We start from the raw sequence: 21,749 nt of genomic DNA, 5'->3' as shown, positions 1-21,749 counted from the left end.
AGGATGCAGCAGCAAGAAGCCAGAGAGGAAGCACTTCAATAGGATGTGGGGGTCACAAATCATGGCTTAAGCTGCTGTACCACAGTGCCCACTCCCTATGATGATTTTTACATAATGATAATGCACTACATATTTCTCCAAAAGAAAAATAAAACCTAGAAGAGGGGAATTTGGATTTTTCACCATGATGAACTGTTAAATGCCTGAGACGGACATGTCCATTTTCACTGGACAGCCTGACTGGACTATCTGACGCATACGCCTACCGAAAACATCACATGGTGCTCCTTTGATAGGCATAACTTTTAAAAAGTGTATTCACTCATTGATTTTGTTTATTTGAAAGACAGAGACATTCCATCTGCTAGTTTACTCCCCTCCCTCTCCCGCCCCATGTTGGCCAAACCCAGAAGCTGGGAACTCAATGCAGATATCTCATGCAGGTAGCAGGCGTCCCACTGTTTAAGTCGTTATCACCACCTCCCAGAGTGCACATGGGCAAAAGGCTAGAATGCAGAATGGGGCCAGGACTTGAACCCAGGTACTCTGATACGGAATGAGGCCAACCCAAACGGCATGTTAACCACTGCATCAGACATCTGCCTTGATGTGTACAGCTTCTATGTGTCAGTTTCAGAATGAAAAAATCATCTTAAAAGATGCTCAGAGAAATACAAATTAGCATGTTGTTAAGGTAATACATTTAAAGCGGACACTCTCATGAAGGATAAAATATCTCCACTCTTAGACAAGCAACCTGGCAGTATCGACTAGAGTTTTAAATGTACGTTTTCTCCAGTACAGAAATCCTTTATTTAGGAACTCATCCCTAAAAAATAAAAGCACAGTTACACAAAGTAATGTGACTCAAGGTGAATATTACAGCACTACCAACAGAGGAGGAAAAATACTAGAAAATGTCACCTTAAAGTTCATCAGTAAGACAACAGTAGACTATACGCAGGCAGGTTCATTCTGTGGAACACATGTAGCTATGGGGACAAGCTTTTGGCCTCGCAGTTAAGATGCCAGTCAGGATGTCCCACTGGGAGTACCCAGATGTGACACTGCCTTCGGATCCTTCGTTCCAGCTTCCTGCCAATGCAGATCCACGGGGGGCAGCCGTGATGGTTGAGACCCTACGGTTCACAGGGCAGACAGGAACCAAGTTCCCCACTTTCAGCTTTGGCCCTACGCAGTGGCCACTGCAGGTATCTGGTAAATGAACCTTGGGACAACTCATGCTCTCCTCTCTCTCAAAAAAATAATTTTTAAAAAAAAAAATCCCACATATTGATATAAGAAGATGCTCATGTTATATCAAGTGCAGAGTATTACATAGTTCATAATTCCATGTTCATAAAAAATATCACCATGGATTTATATTAGTAAAGGGAAGAGTAAAACACAAACAAAAACACTGTCTTATTAGACGGCACTAGGAGAGGATGATTAACACTTTTCTTCATATATTTCTACTTTCATACATCTCAACATGATTTTTGTATTTAAGAAAAAGATCCAACTCATAAAATATCAATTTTTAAAAATTTCAGCCAGACACATCTAGACCTCAAATTCTGCGTAGCACAATGTCCGACACCCTAATCTGGCTCTAATGAATTTCTAAAGTACAACAAGTACTTTTCTACAGGTCCTCTTTTTTCTAATACTGAAATTATCCATATATATATATATATATTTCATAGTCCATTAAACCCACAATTGCATCTAAAGTCCAGCCTGTACCAGGGCATGGGCGTTTGGCACAGGAGTTAGGTTACCCCTTGGGATGCCCGCATTCCGTACTGGAGTGCTGGCTCCTAGTTCCAGCTTCCTGTTGCTGTGGACCATGGGAGGAAGCAGTAATGGAGCTTCCAGCTCCTGGTGCTGGCTTGCAACAATCTTTGGGGTATTCTGGGTAATTCAGGAGTGAGTCAACAGACAATCTCCTTGTCTTTTTCTCTCTCTCTACATTTTGACTTTCAAAGAAAAATTGTGCGGGATGAGTGACATTAAAAAAAAAAAAATTCAGATATTACACCGAAGCAAAAAAAAAAAAAATTTAGAACCAAATGACACAAAGATCCTGCAGAAATGTAGCTGTGATGAAAAACTCCTGAGATGCCTACATTTTTCACCACACTGTCTGATTCCAGCCCTCACTCCTTTACTTCCTGCTAATGTGTACCCAGGGAGGCAACAGATGATGGTTCAAGTATTTGGTTCCTGCCACTCATCTGGAGGACCGGGACTGAGTTCTGAGCTCAGAACTTGGCCCAGGCCTGGCTCCTGCGGGAATTTAGGGAGTGAACTAGCAACTGGAAGATCTGTCTCCATCTGTCTGTTTCTCTTTGTGCATTTCAAATAAAATGAAAAACGTAAGTTTTTTTTTTCAATCAAGCAACAGACTCTTCCAAATAACAGCATATTTATTTAGTACTTCATAAACATTTGTAAAAAATATCCAACAGTACCTGGAGTAAAGACAGATTAAAATATGAGGTGCAAAGACAGCTATGCCTTTTTAAGTTGAGGTTGCATTTTTCTTACTTTTTATTTTTGAAAATACCTGACAAGTGGATTTTAAATCATTCTGACTTCTCAGAATATAATTTTCAACTCTACTAACAACTGTACAAGTGTCTACATTATTTTTACAGAGAATACAGCTAGGATAGTTTTTTTTTTCCCCCTCCTTGAGTCAGGTTAAACTTTTTCTGGTGACGGGGACGCTCCAGTTTGACACTCTAAAACATCTTCCTGAGTTGGCAGAGCATTCCTCTTCCTGATTACCCTTTTATTGGATAATAACTTTCGTCCTGCTCTTTTCTTTGGATTGTGCAGCTAACAACGCTGTGAGCTAGCTCCTCGGACAAGCAGTGCAGGTTTTTGCCCGATGGAGGCTGCTGAATTGGGAAAAGATTTTCAGAAGCATATGGATATCCAAAAGTTGAATGTCCCACAGGTTAAAGTTTGAGTCTTGTACATGTCTGCAATGACAGTCTTGACAGCATCCTGGGGAGGTTTTTTTTTTTTTTTTTTTCCACGAGGCTTTTGTTGTAGCTGCTGTTCATGAGTTCTCGGTGACTACAATTAGCGCTGTCACCGTGCACGCATAGCTGATGTAAAGTTCATCCTTTATCACCAGCCAAACATCTATTTGGGTTTAGCCCAACAAATATTTTTGAAGTTAAACCAGAGCTCGGTAGCCGCTTGTCTCAGATGAGGCAACGAAGTCAGACCACAGCTTGAAAAAGCTCAAGTGAGACTTGATACCAGAAGCAGAACCTTCTAACTTCTTCAAGAGTAAGGCAGCATGCAGACAGTTTCTTATTTTGCATTAAGTAGTGTAAATTCCAAGGTCATTAGACATCACATCCAAAAGGAAGCATCAAAATAAATGCCAACAAGTAGAAACCCCAGCATGGGTTGCATTCACCACACTTGGAATGTGCTAAGCTGCTAATCTCTCCCAACACGCTACCTGCATGTAAGACATTTTCTTCACAACAACCATACTGATTTTTCAGAGTCACTTCATTTTGTTTTCCAAATAAAAGATGGCTGAATCTTCTGAGGATAAAAACAAAAAGAGGGAAGGATCATCTTTAATCATGCAGTGAGTTGATTCCAAAATGTAGAAAAAAGGTCAAGAGACTTGGTTGCAATCACTGCGTGTGCAACAGTGAATGGTGTAAGGAGACAACTGGGCTCTTTGTAAAGAGGTGATTTCCCCTGTACACATGCCCCCTCTCACAGAGAAATGGCTGTAGTTTCCAATCATGGCAAGGGCTGGGCTTTCTTCCACCAAGTGCTCTGCTAGCTGACAGAGACCAAGGAGCTGTGAAGATAGAAATGGGAGGGAAGGCTGGTAAAGGAGTTACTTAAGGCAACAGGATCGTAGTTTATAAACACAAGAATGTCCCACTGGGAAAGGTTAATGTCCAGAATTAGCCAACATGTTTTCATTCTTACTGCTCCAATTCTTTGGAAGTCAAAATTTTTCAGGCAGAAAAAAAAAAATGCCAAGGACTTCCAAATGTCTTTACACAACTTCCGCCAGAATTTCTTCAATGAAGAACTGTGTTGGGATTGGGCCCGGCGCGGTGGCGCAAGTGGTTAAAGGTCCTCGCCTTGCATGCCCGGAATCCCATATGGGCGCCGGTTCTAATCCCGGCAGCCCCGCTTCCCTTCCAGCTCCCTGCCTGTGGCCTGGGAAAGCAGTCGAGGACGGCCCAAAGCTTTGGGACCCTGCACCCGCGTGGGAGACCCAGAAGAGGCTCCTGGTTTCGGATCGGCATAGTATCGACCCGTTGCGCTCACTTGGGGAGTGAATCATCGGACGGAAGATCTTCCTCTCTGTCTCTTCTCTCTGTATATCCGCCTTTCCAATAAAAAAATAATAAAAATAAATCTTAAAAAAAAAAAAAAAAGAAAAAGAAACTTTAAAAAAAAAAAAAAAAGAACTGTGTTGGGGAAATGCAGAGTCCAGGATGAGTAACATCAGCTCTTGTGAAATGTACAGAAAAGCTCATGCTTCCCTCTAATGTCTAGCAGTCAAGGCCAAAAATGAAGTTAAGAAATACTTTCTTTTATTAATACAGCCTACAAATCCGCATGGCCTAAGGGAAGCTTAATTTTGAAATCAAATTTGCAGAGACGGGGCAGGAGAGCAGGAGTCAGATGTAACTCTTCAGAACTCTAGATTATTTAATGTCGCAAATGTAAATTTAAACTATGAAAACACACGTGGTATGTAAGTGAATGGAGCATGCTTGTTGGAGTAGTGGGACCTGAAAGGTCCAGTTTCAACATAGAGGACCGAATAAAATGTCAAAGGTCCTCCCCCCATGGTTATTCGGAACTGCTTCTGGGTCCTCCAAGAGAACTGCTCCCTGCTCAACCAATCACGGATTTGGAACAGAGCATCTACAGCAAGAATGCCAGAAAAGATTTCTCCAATACCCAAGAATATGCACCTCCAACCTCCGCACCTGCCTTCTCCACAGCAGCCAAGGAACACTGAGCAGCCACGACCGTCAGAGCTCTCAGAACAACACAGAGGGCGACAGAGGCACACACGGGTGTTAGGGCACGATGCAGATGTGTACAAGTGGAATCAGAAGCCAGTTCCAGCAGCGTGGGCATGTGATGGGCCATGCTACTCACTGTAAGAGGTGACACGGAAAGAACTAGTGCGTGGTACAAAGTGAACGCATTTGAATCTTAGGCCTTCTGTGTCCTCGAAATCACTGTAGTACAAATGTCCAACGTATTTAACGACTTTGTTTAAAGATGTTTTTCATAGATCCTTATTGGTGCTACACAAGGAAAGCATGGGGTGTGTCTGTAAAAACAATGCTATTTTCTGTTTCAGAGCATGAGAAATAAATGCCTGGGTCTGTCCCTGCTACCATGCCACATGCGCCTCATCACCCACGCCTTTCACTCCGAAGGGTGATTTGGCCCACCAAATTGCGCTGCTGCATTTCCTTTGTCCTGCCAGGTCTCAGGACTCAACTCCCAATGTTTCAATGTCCATATCTTTCTCTTAATTGTCCACAGCAGAAGAGCCAAGAGTTAAGAGAGTTATTCTTTATCTTTTCGCACATTAACTTGCATACGTCCAGTGAAACAGATCACTTTCAGGTTCATTAAAAACGTATCAGCTTATTCAAAATTCTAAACGAGGAATAACACTCTTAGCCCCACCTAAGATACAGAGATGCCACTGTGTGGAAGAGATTCAAAGGACTGCACCGGGCAGATGGTACAGTTGGCACTTGGGCTTCTGATTCGCCCACCACAGGTCAAGCTGACCAAGCATTCTCAGAGAATGGCAGAGCTTATGGGATGCTGAATCACGACTCTGCTCTCATCTCCTCATTTGACAGAGGAGGAAGCTAGGCCTGAGACAGAGCCATGCCTGCAAGCTGACGGAGACGAGTCTACAGTCTTAATTCTCCACCAGTTATTCCAACTCAAAATTAACCTTGGGAATGAGACTTCTGATTATTAGCAAATTAAACAATATTCCACCTGGTTTTAGTAATTGTGTTCTTCATAACAGATGCGAATTTGAATCCCCAGCCCAGGTGTATCGTTTGCCTAACTGCCAGCCAGACTCCACAATTCCCTCCAATGTCCATTGTGTACAATGTAGTTAGGAATCAGTTAATCTCATGGTCTGATCAAGGTACTTCTTGCAAGCTCTTAGTGAAATGCCACATTCTGATCTGCGTTGAACTAGAAAATTCTGAAATGTTGGAGCTGGTGTTGTGTTGTGGCACAGCAAGTAAGGCTATTGCCTTTGCAACTGGCAACCCATATAAGCACCAGTTCAAGTCCCAGCTGCTCCATTTCAGATTCAACTCCTTGCTAGCGCACCTCCAAAAGCAAAGGAAGATGACCCAAGGACTAGGGCTCCGGTATCCACAGGGGAGACCCAGGTGTACTCTTGGATCCTGGTTTTGACCTGGTCAAGCAAATGTAAGATATCTGTCTCTCTCTCTCCCCACTCCCTCCCTCCTTCTTTAACTCTGCCATCCAAATAATAAAGAATATATAAATCTTTTAAAAATAATAAAATTTTGAAGTGTTTGCGATGATAGAACTGCTCAATTCAGAAGGTAGGTCTGCAAATCACTGGAAAATCAATACAGAAAAAGTCTTTTTTTTTTTAAGTGAGTTTAAATTTGAAAATGTAGGCTACAACATATAGAACTCTAAATGATCACGATACACAGATTCCCTATTATAATACGATTCAAGTTGTATGATCTGGTCTATGTCCTACAATCTATGTAAGATTTGTAGAATCTTATACCTAACTTGTCTAAGGGGTTTGGAATGGTGGTGCTGCAAGCTAAGCCTCCTCCTACAGCACTGGTCTCCTATATGGACATCAGTTTGAGTTCCAGCTACTCCATTTCCAATCCAGTTCCCTGACTGCTGCCTGGGGAAGCAGCAGAAGATGGCCCGAGTCCTTGGGTTCCTGCACCTATGGGGGAGAGCCAGAAGAAGCTCCTGGCTCCTAGCTTTAGAACAGCTCAGCGCTGGCTGTTGCAGTCATTTGGGGAGTGAATCAGCAAATAAAAGAGTTCTCTCTCTTTTTCTTCTCTCTCTTTAACCTCGCCTTTCCAATAAAACTAAAGGAATTTTTAAAAAATAACTTGTTCAGCAATACCACAGCAACTCAGGACTTGTTTTCACCAGTTATCTTTAAAATAACGTATGTAAGAAGCAGCACAAACTACAATTTCGTTCGCCTTCCAAAGACATATAACAGAGAAGCAAGACAAATAGCCAAATAAACAAAAGCAGACATAAAGGCCAGTTAGGCAGAATGACCTCACAACCACTTCAGTAAAGAACACTAGCACATCTCATTTTCCTGTTCTCTTTCCATCTTAAAATTCACCTTAATGGCCAGCAGATTGAGGTGTGACTGTGAAATGATACTTGATTTTTCCAGAGTGAATTGTGGAATTAGGTACAAGTCTTATCTTACTCTTTTTCTTTAAGTAATGTTCTATAAAAATTATGAGCAAAACATCAAAGAATGAACTGGAACGGGTTTGATGAAAGAATCAAATAGTTCTCAGGAGAAATCTACTAGCTCAGCATCATGAAGTAACAACATAATAGAACACCAGCTCCGTAGACTCAGATTTGAGCCAGTGAATAATCCTTCTGAACCTGGACAGGTACAGACTAACATTCAGAACCCACCTGGGAAATCTGACTTTAAACATCTGAAAATTCAAAATAAATTCCTAATACTCAAGAATCTCTTAAGTTAAGGACACTGATTCCTGATGGAGGAAAGGCAACACTGTATTAAAGCCAAAATATTGTTCTTAACCTTGTTAGAGAACCGCTTAGGTCTTCAATTATAATGAACTTTGAGCTCATTTCAGAAACATAAACATCCCTATGGAGCAGTGAACCTGTATGCAGCTTCCTTCAGAAGAAGCTGGAATACTTTTACTCTATAATTCAGAGGAGTGTGTCAAGGTCTTTCTGAAATAGTCCATGGGCATTGCCAGGAAGGAAGTGCATCCCTGGATCAGCAGGAATGAGTCCTTTAGCTAGTGGCAATTCCCTAGGGAATGATTCCAACTTTCCCCGGCCCATGACAGGCACCTACCTAAAGCACTGTGTAAGCCTTCACCGTGTGCACATCCCTAAAGAAATAAACATTGCGGGGCATCCTAGCCAACAGAACTGCTCTTTAAACCTAGGAAAACTCTTGGCTACCATTTTTTTCTACATACACAAGCGAGGAGGTTTTCCGATGACTTGTGCCACAGAATGGCAGCGACTGAGCCCTAACCGGAACAGCTGCACAGTGACGGAGGGAGTGCGAGTGATCCTGCACGGGGAGCCACGGAAGCTGGCACAGAGAGACATAAAAGCGTCCCGTCTTTCCAGAACACAGCCCCATGCGCAGAGGTTAAGTGAGAAGCCAAGCGCTGTCTGGGTGCCCATCAGACTCGTGGAGGTCTGGCTCCACTCGTCACCAACCTGCCGTGGCCCTGCATGTCGCCCAGCTCCTTCTGCAGCCTGGCGTTCTTCTCCTCCTCTTCCAGGAGCCTTCTCTTCACAGTACGCAGCTCCTGCTGGGCCTCACACTTGATGTCATTGGCCACCACCACGGCGGTCTGCAGGTCTGCTTGGAACCGCCTCCATTCCTCAGTCTCCTCCTGCAAACACCAAGTCCACACCTGGGTTAGACATGTGCAATCGGGGTGCCCCAAGTGGCTTGTGGAGGAGGAAGGGGCAGCCGTGCTCAGCAGGACCCCTGCTCTCATGAGAACGGGCACAGGTGGGAACCCCACCTTTGTGTCACCAGAGTTCTCCATCTCAACACCACGTAACTGCTTTAGTTTTACTTGATGCCAACAAGGCTGTGTGATTCGAGGGCCATGTTATGCAAAGCAGACTAGACAGGAAATGGGGTCTTTTTCCCAGGCGTCCAACCCAGAAGTAGGAGAATTTAGAGTGAGATGATGGTGGCGAGGGTTCTCGCTCCACAGCTGTAACCCACATCTCACCTTAATCTGCTTTGTCAGCATCTTCAGCTGCCTTTCCAAGTCAGACTTCTGCTCCTCCAGCTTCATCACATTACCTAGAAATAAGGGATGGAGACAGGAGTTGGAGGAGCTGGGAGACTTCCTGTGAGAAGGTAAGCTGGGTAGCAGAGGGGCTACAAAAGGCTTGTGCATCCATCCCTTCCATCGAAACTTGATTTTTAGCACCTGCCAAAGTGGGAGGCAGAAGTAGCGAGTTCCTCCACGAAAGAGAACTGGATGAGGTGGAAAACAGGTGATGCTTTTCCAGTCTGTATAATCATGTGGCACTACGGAAAGGGCCTCAATAGCCACGCATACTCCCTCACACTCCCTCTGAAATCAAAGGCTTCATACAACATGTGACTGGTTATCACTCCCATGCCTTCTTTTTTTTTTATTTAATTTTATTTTTGATGGTACAGTTTCATAGGCTCTGGGATTCCCCCAAACCCTCCCCCCATGTTGGATTCCTCCACATTATTACAGTAGTACAGTTTATAACCAGTCATGATTCCTTCATTGCGGGCATGTACCATGCATAGAGTCTAGCGTCTTATTGACCAGATAAATTCAACAGTTTCATTGGGAGACCATCCCTGGTCTGAAAGTAGAGCCACAGAATGTCATCCCCTCCAATGTAAAGTTACAACACAACATCAACAACTCAAGCCTTCTTTTTAAAAATAAACACCTTGGGCCTAGTGCCATGGCCTAGTGACTGAAGTCCTCACGTTGAACGCACCAGGATCCCATATAGGTGCCGGTTCTAATCCTGGCAGCTCCACTTCCCATCCAGCTCCCTCCTTGTGGCCTGGGAAAGCAGTCAAGGACGGCCCAAAGCCTTGGGACCCTGCACCCATGTGGGAGACCCGGAAGAGGTTCCTGGTTCCTGGCTTCAGATTGGTGCAGCACCGGCTGCTGTGGTCACTTGGGGAGTGAATCATCGGATGGAAGATCTTCCTCTCTCTGTTTCTCCTCCTCTCTGTATGTCTGACTTTGTAATAAAAATAAATAAATCTTAAAAAAAAAAAAAGAAAAAGAAAGAAAACTAAACAAGAAGACAGAGTAACTACGTCTGACTGCGATCTGAGCCTCATGTTCTTGATGATTCAAGTTTTTCACCTCTTAGCTTTGCCCAAGAATAACCATGAAGATGCTGTGATCGCTCGGGGCTTACAAATAAATTCTGGTAGGCAAGTGAACTCATGCACATGAAAGCTGTGAATGATCAACTGTGCACGCCTGAGATCCTCTCAGGAGACTGAATAAGCCATTTTTGGATTGGCTAGTGTCATTCCGAGTTTTGCGCACTGATTCCTTTATTATAAAAGCAAAATGTGATTCTCTGGACAATTTGGGCAATATTTGATTAACCTCTTTTAAACTTTCCTTCCTCTTCTCTGTCTCTCTCCTCTTTGTATATCTGACTTTCCAATAAAAACAATATATATATATTAAAAAAAAAAAAAGGGGCCCAGTGCAATACTGGTAGTGGTTAAGGTCCTCACCTTGCACGCGCTGGGATTCTATATGGGCGCCGGTTTTAATTCTGGCGGTCCTGCTTCCCATCCAGCTCCCTGCTTGTGGCCTGGGAAGCAGTTGAGGACGGCCCAAAGCCTTGGGACCCTGCACCAGCAGGGGAAACCCGGAAGAGGCTCCTGGCTCCTGGCTTCGGATTGGCTTAGCTCCAGCCATTGCAGCCATTTGGGAAGTGAACCATTGGACAGAAGATCTTTCTCTGTCTCTCCTCCTCTCTGTATATCTGACTTTGCAATAAAAATAAATCTTTAAAAAAAAAAAAAGCCTTTCCTTCCCTGTTCAAAACAAACAATGACGAAAGAAAAAAGTTCCATACTGATGCCTCCTCAGTGAGTAAATGGCAATAGGAGTGAGTCCCTTGATACCCTACCATCGACAAGACACACACACACACACACACACACACACACACACACACCCCGGAAGTGTCTCCTCCACAAGAGCACACATCGTTTGTTCCACTCCGACCATCTCGCAACCGTCCGATCTGAAAGTCAGCACGCAGTCACTGCTTGAGGACCGCGGCAAGCAACGTGGCCTGAGGGAGCATCGAGTCCTTAGGAACCATCACAGTCACGGCCAAAAGGTGCTAATACAAAGTGGACTGGGGTGCCCTGAGAGCGAGCGAGCGAGACAGCAGCATAGCTCACACCCTGCGCACCTGACGCATCTAAAATGCATCAGGTCCTCCTCACAGGGACTCTACCCCATTGCCTTGTGGTCAACAACGTTTCCTTCTGTCATTCGTTATTTTACTGGATTTTAAAAAATGATAGCTTCTTAGAAGTGTTATTCTTCCTAGCCTGGGAGATTACAGAACACTGACTCTTGCTAACCTGCAGCCAACAATACATCTCCTTGGATCCTTCCACGATCGCCATGGACACCCTGGTCTCTTTGGTAACCTACTCGCTCCCACCTGCTCACCTCACCTGGCCTTGCCTTCACTTACTTTCTAGCTCACTGATGAGTTGATTGTTCTGTAACTTGACGGCCCGGTGCTGCTCCACCTGGTCCTCCAGTTCAAATATGGTCTCTTTCATGTCTTTTATCTCAGCGTCACTCTCTGATGCTTTCTCCTGCAGCTTCAGGCTGGTCCTGCTCAGCTGTTCGGCTTGACGGTCACATACTTCCTTCAGGTCGGAGTAATCCTTTTCCACCTGGAACAAAAGGAAGGAAGGGTCCCTGGTCAGTTGAACAAGAAAGTTCCAGTGAGAAAGGATGCTCTTGGCACGTGCTGCGTTGAGCACTGCTGGCCTCACCAACAGCTGAGGCTATGACTATTGAGGGAAGCATGGTGCATGTGTGCAAACGATGGGGTTTCGTGCCCCTCCTACAAGTAGAAAGGAAACTGCACACACTTAAAAGACCTTTCTTCCCTGTGTAGACGTTGTTTCCTTGGCACTGGGAGAGCTGCTGGACATGGCTGGCCTCAGCTCCCATCTGTTATGGAGCGGTGCCCTCTGCTGGTGAGTCAGGATATGACACTCCCGAAACCTGACCTCTGCACAAGCTCAGAGGCTCTGGAGGAAGGTGACTGTGCGCTGACCAGAAACACGAACGACATGGGCATCGCAAAGCTCCTCCCTTCAACCTTAACTATTGCACATTTTAAATCAACAGAAAGGCACAAAAAATCATCATTATCCAGGCAAACAGCTTTGATCGTTAAGCTGTACCACATCTGTTGAAGTGAAACCTTCAACCTTCCCTCCCAGCCTGAGTTTATCCTGAGCTTCATGCGGTTAGCTTGGTTTTTCACGTGTACCCTGAGCGTATGTGCTCATGGTAAGATACAGCACTGTGCTGGGTGCTTTGACACAGTGGTTTTCTACACCCTGCATCCGCCGTGCACTGCCTTACACTGCGTCGTCTGATACAGTGACATGCCTCTGTCCTGGACTCTGTTTTGTCATGTCCTTCACTTGTTATTAGCTCTATTTCTGAGACGTGTCTATATTAATAGCCTGTTACTTTAATCATTACATAATAACATTCTATCATCTGAATATACTGATTATTTTATTATTATACACAGCGTTGCAATAAACATCAATGCCTCTTTTCTATAATCCTTCAATAAATGTTACCAAAATAGTTATATGTTTGACAGGTAATCTTCCCAGATTTCTGGCGGTGGGGTGGGGGGCACGGAATCTCTTCACAAGTTCAATGTCATGTACAGAACTTTCTGACTATGAACACTACAAGAAGGGAGCTTGTCTGTTTCATTCAGCACCACATTCTAGCACTTGTGTCAGATCTACCTGATGAGTGAATGGATGGAAGTTATAGAGCCGTGGTTTTCAGCTAGCAGGAAGTTGTAATAAAAAGGAAAGAAGGAGGGGGTGGGGGAAGCAGACTGACCACCCGGAAACCAGAGTACGCTGCCTGTTAGGAAAAGCAACGCTATCTGAAACTTGTCTTTCTGGATAAAAGCATGCGGCGTTAGAATGCAATATAAAATGTAACGTGACAGGCCGTGGTCCAACAAGTTCGAGAGGTGTTTCAGTACATTAAAATGGCCCAGGATGCAAAACTCTGGAGTCAGGCTGCCAGAGTCTAAATCCAAATTGTATCCTATCAGTTCCATATTGCTTTAGTTCTGCCCTGGTTTCCGCATCTAAACAGTAGGAACAGTCCAATGGCAGAACACGCTGAAGAGCCTGTCACAGTGCCTGGCACACTGAGCAGTCAACAACAACCATTCTTGGGATCAGCACCTTGGCACAGTGTGTTAGGTCACTATCTGTGATGCCAGCATCCTATATGGGCACGGGCTGAAGTTTTGGCTGCTCCACTTCTGATCCAACTTCATGCTCATGGGCCTTGGAAGACAGCAGAGGAAGATGGAGGTGCTTAGATTCTTGCTGCCCATGTGGGAGATAAAGAATCACCTGAGGTTGCAGCACCCCAAGGAAGGTCCCGAAGAGGCCCCAACCTCCCCTTACGTCCTGGGTGCTGCCTTGTCATGCTCTCGGGGGGTCAGATGGTGCTTGGTGCACCACTGTGATGGGCGCGGACGCGGACTGCTGTGGTGGGAAAGCTACAAATGAGCGCGCTGTTGCAAATACATCAACTTCTTCCATCTTGGCTTTGGGATAATGAATTCTCTCAAGTTAGACACTATATACCAGATAAACAAAAACCCTTAAATAGATTCACCACTTCTCATGGTCCTGCTAGATGACACCTATTTATTTTTACATCCATTTTATGTATAATGAGAGAGAGAAAGAGAGAGAGACAATATCACCTGTAAAGATTAAGTCAGCATATCGAGTAACTGAGACCCAAACGTCACACTTCCATGACTGTCAGTTCTAGGATGGCTTTTTTCGTTCGTAAACTCTTGTGGGTTTAGTTTTAGCTCAGGAATTATACAGCCAGACCCCAAGGAAAATGATCTTCAATGTTTTCCTTGAAAGAGAAACCAGGGCCTGTGACAATGGCCTCTGACACGACAGCACCAGCTGAGTCCTGGCTACTCCCACTTCTGACCCAGCTCACCGCTGATACCCCTGGAAAGGCAGGAGATGGTGGCTCAAGTATTGGAGTCCCAGCTACCTGTGTGGCAAACCTCAATGGGGTTCCAGGATCCCAGCTCTGGCCTGGCCACTGTGGCCATGTGGACAATGAACCGTAAGATGGAAGAGGTCTCACTCTATCTATAATTCTGCCTTTCAAGTAAATAGAACACATCTTTAAAAAGGACAAATCGGCCCAGAGTGGTAGCTTAACAACTACATTCCTCACCTTGCATGTACCGGGATCCCACGTGGGCCCTGCTTCCCATCCAGCTCCCTGCCTGTGGCCTGGGAAAGCAGTCGAGGACAGTCCAAAGTCTTGGGACCCTAGACACACGTGGGAGACCTGGAAGAAGCTCCTGACTCCTGGCTTCGGATCAGCTCAACTCCGGCTATTGTGGCCACTTGGGGAGCGAATCATCGGACGGAGGATCTTCCTCTCTGTCTCTCCTCCTCTCTGTATATCTGACTTTCCAATATAAATAAATACATATTTTTAAAAGAAGAAGGAATCAGTTTCATGCATTCCAAGCAGCTCTTGCATTCAAGTAGTATCACAGATTCAAACAAATTTCCCAGGAACTACCGATACTTCCTGGAGGGGGCAGTGCAAGCCTTCCTGGATGCTCTGACGCTGCAGGGGGTGGACGGCAGCCGAGGCCACTGGGGAGTCCCCTGCCTCTGCGGCCCCCAGGACGTGGGGCACCTACCAGATGGAGAAGGGCCAGCATCTTCCCCGGTGTCACTACTTTTCCCTTGCTGTCAGACACTGGATTTAGTATAAAGATACCACCAGGGTCGGGTTCCCCGAGACACACTTCAACATGCCAGAAGTTACTGGGACAGGGAAGGAAGCAGGACCCGGCAGAAGCAGCCGTGTAGCTGCAAAGCTGTCACATGGAGACCTTGGCTATGTTCACAGGGAGCACTAGCTCAGATGGATAGGGGCCTGGGCCCTTTTTCCCCCATGGATCAGCCATGGCTGTGGCTACCTGGGTAGAAGCGTTCAGCAGAGGGCAAGTCCAGGAAGGGAGCTCCAGTGTGGCCAGGCAGGAGCTGCACTTCCCAGGGGGCAGCCTGGGCACACCCCGCCTGCTGCACATATCAGAGAGCATAATTTTATTCATAACTCACATTTTTCCAGGAATTTTTTAAGATCCATCATGTGCACAGGTTTCAAAAATACTCTTGACTGAAACTTTTTTAAAAAGATTTATTTTTATTATTTTTATTGGAAAGGCAGATATACAGAGAGGAAGATCTTCCGTCCGATGATTCATTCCCCAATATACATACAAACACCCACACACATAGAAGGTCCGGAATAAACTCCTAGCTTGATACCAGCCCAACTCCAGCCATTATGGCCACTGGGGAAAGAACTAGCAAGTGGAAGACCTCTCTCTCTCGTGTGTCTCCCTCAATTTCCCTGGGAGTCTACCTTCCAAACAGCAAATCTTTAAAATAAAATAAAGCTTAAGAACTTCTAATATCTAAACATCTTTCCTGCCCTTGTCTTCTCTCCTGCACCTCCCCCTCCCCAACCCAACCCTTCATTCTTTATCATCTATGGCCAAAGCAACCTTTCTGAACTGCAAGAAAGATTCGGAAACTCTTCTGTTTAAAAATTCTTGAGATCAAAAGCATAAAACACCAAATCCCAGAAAATCAATTAGATTAATCAAAACTTTAAACGTTTGTGTCTTAAATAACATTATCTGGACAGTGAAAACACAACCCAAAGAAAGAAAGGAATATATTTGCAAAGCATCTATCTGGGAACAGATTTATTTCCAGAATATCCTAAAGCTTACAAAACTCAGCAATGAAGCAAGGAACAAAATTTTAAAATGTGCAATGGATATAAATAGATTTCTTTCTAAAAAAGAGACACAAATGGCACATAAGCACATGAAAACACTCAGCATCATTAGTCATTTTCTGCGATGACTAACAGCATCATTGGGAAAATGCAAATTGCCAGGACCGCACTTCACTAGGGATGGCTCAAGAAAGAATGACAAAAAGGCCTCGTGACAAGGACCTGGAGAAGCTGGAAGCCTCCTACACTGCATTCAGTCTGGTCCAACCCTAGTCGCTGCAGCCACTGAGGGAGTGAGCCAGCACGTGGAAGACAGTTCTTTCTTGGTCATTTCCACATTCACCTGGCTAACTACCTCTTACCTTCCTCTAAGATCCAGGTTGGAAAGCTCCCAAAATCACATTTTTTGATGATTCGGGCTTCCACTGTGAATGTCCTCATTTCACTATATTCACTTAAAGTTCTTCTAATTCAACAGGCTTTCAGTATTACTTTCTTCAAACCAGAAGCTTTTGGCCTTTAGACTACAGCAAACGTACATGTTTTTCCCTCTCCTCTTTTGCTTTCAGATAATTTGGAAGCAGTGCTAAACAATATCTTAAAAGTATTTTTAAAAAGACTTTTTTAAAAATCTGTTTCTATTGGAAAGGCAGATTTACAGAGAGAAGGAAAGACAAAGAGAAAAAAAAATCTATCCACTGGCTCACTCCCTAGATGACTGCAAAGGCCAGAGCTGAGCTGAGCTGCTCTGAAGCCAGGAGCCAGCACCTTGTTCTTAGTCTCCCACATGGATGCAGGGTCCCAAGGCTTTGGCACATCCTCCACTGGTTTCCAAGGCTACAAGCAGGGAGTGGAATGGCAAATGGAGCAGCCGAGACACAAACTGGCACCCATGTGGGATGTCAGTGCTTGAAGATGGAGGATTAGCCAATTGAGCCATCACACCAGCCCCCAAGATCCTATACCCGTTTTAAGGTAAAACCTAATGTTGAAGCCTGACTTTACCAACTAATTGATCAGGCCAACAACTTAATTCTTCTCGGCCTCAATGGAAAAAATTAGATGACAGTACCTATAGCACAGGGTTGTGACGATTAAATGAGATCACATGACCAAAGGTTGAACACTACTTTATATACAAAGGCACTAAAATATGAGACGCCATGAAAGCTTGATGATAAATTTCTAATATTTTAACAAAATTACAGCAACTCCTTCATTTGTTTTCAAGTCTCTCAAGCTCATTCATTTGACAAGTATCCACTGGATATCTAATGTATGGAAGAGACTGCAAAGCTAAAATTACATGTAAGAGTCAACAAACTTGGGACAACAGCTCAAGTAAGACTACGTGTTGGTTTTGTTTTGACATCTAGCTGGGGTACTACAAGACTCCTTGCTCAGGGGCCACGCTCATCTGCTCTGTATCATTCCAATTTTAGTATATGTGCTGCCAAAGTGAGCACAACTACAAGACCCCTTCTGCCTCCTCCTTGGCCCTGCTGTGAAAAGATACCACTGATAAACACAGCCACAGTTTATTCTCATTGGCTTCCATTTTTTAAATTGCTTTTTGTATTGCTGTTCTGCCAAGTTAGAGAACAGGCAAATCCACTTCCATTTATACATTGTGGTATGAACAGAAAGCTCACAGATAAACGTACAATCTTGAACTTCACCTTTGAGGACGTCCCAGAAGAGTTTTGGAGTAGGGTAGGCATTAATTGTGGCCTAGGAGTTAGGCTGCTTCTTGCAATACCAGCATCCCATACAGGATTGCCCTGCTGGTCTTCCTATCCAGCTTCCTGCCAATGTGCCTGGGAAGGCACGGATGAAGGTCTAACTCCTTGGGGCCTCTGCCACTCAAGTGGGAGACCAGGAGAGAGTTCACAGCTTCTGCCTTCTGCTGGCTTAGACCTGGAGGTTGTGACCATTTGAAGAGTGAACCAGCAGATGGAAGATCTGTTTCTATATCTCTACTTGTTGTTGCGAACTTCAAAGAAATAACAATTATTATTATTTTAACTTTGGAGGCAGTGGCTGCAAGACTGGGTTGGGGAAGGACCACACACGGCAGCAGCCCACGAAAAGCGCATGGCTGACAGCAACACTGTGATGACCTGGAGCTCCTAGAACCCCGAGATACACGAGAGCAAGGGAATGGTATTCTGGCTTCACCCCACTAAATACGACCCAGCACAAAGCAAGGGCCAGCCAAGGAAACTCACACAAGGGGCTGGCCAGTACTGATGCCTGAGGACAAGCAGCCACACCCGTGGAAATCACATGTCAATACGAGACACGACGTACAGCGGATCTGTGCCACCCCTCACTTTTCCACAAACCATCCAACAGTTTCCACCAAACCCTCGAGGTCAGCTTCCGCCACCCTCCCGGGGTTTCAACAGCAGATCTGACAAGCCAGCAGCTGACTTCTCTGAGTCACACGGTCAAAGCTGCCCAGGCACTTTGGTGTTGTGGTTGCACCTTCACCAGCTTCAGGTGAAGCCAAGGCCATGGCAGCCTACCAGGGGCCGTGGGCCCCTCATCGGAGGCTTGCTGGTGAAGAAGCTGAAGGCCTCACCCAAGCTGCCACCCACCACGCCTGCTCTCTTGACTTCACCTCCTCCTGACTGCCACAGGAGAGCTGAGAAACAAGCTCCGTGGACAGAAATTTCTACCTGCTTCTTCCAAGCATGAAGTCATGAACCTCTGCTTCACCAGAGGGCTGATGTTCTGCTGCCAGCAAATGGGGGTAAATTGCATCCTAATTGAAGACGCTCAAAATGTTCATGTTTCTGACTACGTAAATATTCACCCCTCCAGATGGCAGCCAGTCCGTTATTAAGGCAGGAGGAATGTTCCCTAAGGCTTCCTTCGACTCTAGCCCCTAAGACCTGCCAGCACTTCTGAGCATGCACAGTGCTGGAAGGGGGGGAAGAACTTTCACACCAGGGATCTCGGGTGAGCCGCATCAACAGAATTCACGGAGAACCACGTCCAGAGTCCAACGGACTCTCACTGAGCTGAAGGCTTCTCTGAAGGTAACCCATAGCTGGAGCCAACAACTTAAGGACGACCAAGTGGAGAACAGAGGGTGAAGGAGCCACTTTGGACCAAGCAAGCTTCCTGAACAAACACCCAAAGGCAGGCACGGACCTGGCCCAGGCTGGGCCCTGGCCAGGGGTAGGCGGTGGGACTGAGGGAGGAGGTGTACACAGGCGCCTGGCTACCAGACTCCAAGGATGGATGAAATGTTGTGTGTTGGGAAACTGCTGAAAGATCTACAGGATCAAGAGATGAGTGTGACTACCTTGTCGTGAGAAGTGAAGGTGTGGAGTTGTTGGGAGGTTCGACTGACAGCTCAAGATTTGCCACTTCCTTTCCCAACCCCTTTTTCCTCCTAGTAGAATTCCAACTTGCGTGCAAGAATCAGGCTGTGAGAACATGACTTCATGAAGGGTGAGCCCAGGGTAGGTATGTGATGCATTCTCACCAACGGTATGTGTAGGGAAGGCTTGCCAGGGACGTTTCTGGGGAAACAGGTTTCCCCATAGGACTGAAGTAGTTGACCACATATGCCTTGCCTCCGGTCACCAACCTTGCCAGGAGGACCAAGAAGCCGAGATCTGCCACCACCTTGAGGATTTGGGGGCCCTGAGATCACAGAGTGAGCTGCCACCAGTTTATGTAGCCAGCGGTAGGGTTTTCTGTTCCATAGGGTCCAGAGCAATGCCTGGGAACACTCCAGGATCACCCGACTATTTAAAGCGGTTCTCAAGATCCTATTCTGAAGTCGCAGCTACAGGATTATTTGCTTTTTCACATTTTGTTCAAATTCTGGCTGTGCCATCTTTGGCCACTGGATTCAAGCATTTGGCGGGTCACACTGGTCTCACACACTGATCATGTCACCTCTACTGGCTCTCCTCTGACTGCTCACAGACTAGGACTATTTTACAGTCTCCTTATTTCTCCTCTGAAACTAAGTTTCCAAGGAGATTATTCATGAGCTTTCACCTTGGGGTTGGCGGTGATGGACATCAGTGTTTTTTCTTTTAAAACTTCCAGGCTTGGACCTGGTACAATGGCTCAATGGCTAAATCCTTGCCTTAAACGCACCGGGATCCCTTCTTTGGGCACCAGTTCATGTCTGGTTACTCCATTTCTGACTCCTTCCAGCTCCCTGCTTGTGGCCTGGGAAAGCCTAAAGCCTTGGGATCCTGCACCCACTTGGGAGACCTAAAGGAGGTTCCTGGCTCCTGACTTCAGATCAGTTCAGCTCCAGCCATTGCAACCACTAGGGGAGTGAACCAGTGGATGGAAGTTCTCTCTGTCTCTCCTTTTCTCCAACAAAAATAAGACTCCTTCGAAAAGAAAAAATGGGTTGCAAATGGGAGGAGCTACAAAAAAAAAAAAAACCTTCCAGGTTTCAAGACGAGTAAAGACAAGCACTTGAAATCAAGATCCAAAACAACTAAAAAGGTGAAGATAAAAAGAGTATTAGAGCTGAGTTGTGCCACAGATCAGTAAAACAATAATTCTGAATAGATCATGCTGATGGCCGGTCACAGGAGGCACATGTGAAGCTCAAAGGAAGCTGAGGCCTTGGGATTCTGGGGAAAGCAGGCCATTCCTGTACAGAAGTGGGTTATGTGACCACAGTGACCAGCAACGTGCATACAACGCATATGAGAGAAGCTGGGAAAAAAAAAAAGATAGAGGTAAACAGCTAAAGACAAAGAAACGGGAGGAAGAAAAAAGAATATAATCACATAATTACTGTAAAAAGCCTCATCGATGTTGTATTTATTGTGAGAGGAAGAGCAGCAGGTGCTGTGATGTACTGAGTCACGCTGGCGCCTGTAAAACCAGCATCCCATATATGTGCTGGTTCCAGTCTGGGCTGCTCCACGTTTGACCTGGTTCCCTGGGAAAGCAGGAGGATGGGGCTCCAGTGGGTGATGCAGACACAGCGGCTCCTGGCTACGACCTAGCCTAGCTCTGGCCATTGTGGCCATTTGGGCAGTGAATCAGCAGATGGAAAACCTCTCTCTCGCATGCTCTCATTAATTCTTTCAAATAAATATATAAATCCTTAAAAAAAGAGACCTATTTCCTGTTTGCTTTTAATTTATTTATTTTTACTGGAAAGGCACATATAGAGAGAGGAGGAGAGACAGAGAGGAAGATCTTCTGTCTGATGGTTCACTCCCCAAGTGACCACAACAGCCAGTGCTGTGCTGATCTGAAGCCAGGAGCCAGCAGCTTCCTCCGGATCTACCATGTGGGTGCAGGGTCCCAAGGCTTTGGGTCGTCCTTGACCTCCCATAAGCAGGGAGCTGGATGGGAAGCAGGGCCGGTGGAATTAAACCAGCACCCATATGGGATCCTGGCGTGTTCAAGGCGAAGACTTTAGCCGCTACGCTATTGTGCTGGGCCCTGTTGTTTTTTTAAAGCACATCATTAAGGCTTTTCCAATCCTTTTCTAACAATATCTGAGCAACTTAAGTAATTTACCAGAAGCACTTAGCTACACATTCATTAAATCTACAAGCTCCATTAGATTTGGTCAATCCAGATACAGCATTAGATCATAGGCTGGTGTGGCACTGCTTTCCCCTTTATAAATACTTTTATTTTATAGGATTTCCCCCGCCTTACTAGAAAGGCAGAGTGACAAAAAAAAAAAAAAAAGGGACCCTCCATCCTCTGATCCTGCTCCTCTGATGGCTACAATGGCCGGAACTGTCCCAGGCCACAGCCAGAGGCCAGAAACTCCAC

General features: G+C 45.4%; 1 protein-coding gene and 1 pseudogene across 2 annotated transcripts in view; both read right to left on the bottom strand.

The window, feature by feature from the left end:
• SPECC1 (sperm antigen with calponin homology and coiled-coil domains 1) overlaps positions 1-21,749 on the bottom strand; it is a 288,342-nt gene that overhangs the window by 84,679 nt on the left and 181,914 nt on the right. Inside the window, exons 5-8 of one of the 2 annotated variants that reach the window (XM_041001556.1) lie at positions 11,569-11,776; positions 9,060-9,133; positions 8,530-8,708; positions 2,419-3,844 (exon numbers count right to left, since the gene is read on the bottom strand). In XM_041001556.1, the coding sequence (XP_040857490.1) occupies positions 3,823-3,844; positions 8,530-8,708; positions 9,060-9,133; positions 11,569-11,776 (483 nt within the window). In that variant the 3' untranslated portion in view covers positions 2,419-3,822. Of the gene's footprint in view, positions 1-2,418; positions 3,845-8,529; positions 8,709-9,059; positions 9,134-11,568; positions 11,777-21,749 lie in introns of those variants that run through there. The other variant, XM_041001555.1, reaches the window with a different exon arrangement.
• On the bottom strand, positions 17,359-17,431 carry LOC121170552 (annotated as a pseudogene).

Source organism: Ochotona curzoniae, unplaced genomic scaffold (assembly GCF_017591425.1).
Source record: "Ochotona curzoniae isolate NIBS_2020 unplaced genomic scaffold, NIBS_Ocur_1.0 scaffold_2453, whole genome shotgun sequence".
Taxonomy (NCBI): Eukaryota; Metazoa; Chordata; class Mammalia; order Lagomorpha; family Ochotonidae; genus Ochotona; species Ochotona curzoniae.
The sequence above is the reverse complement of the archived record's forward strand: the minus strand, read 5'-3'. Positions and strand labels throughout refer to the sequence as shown.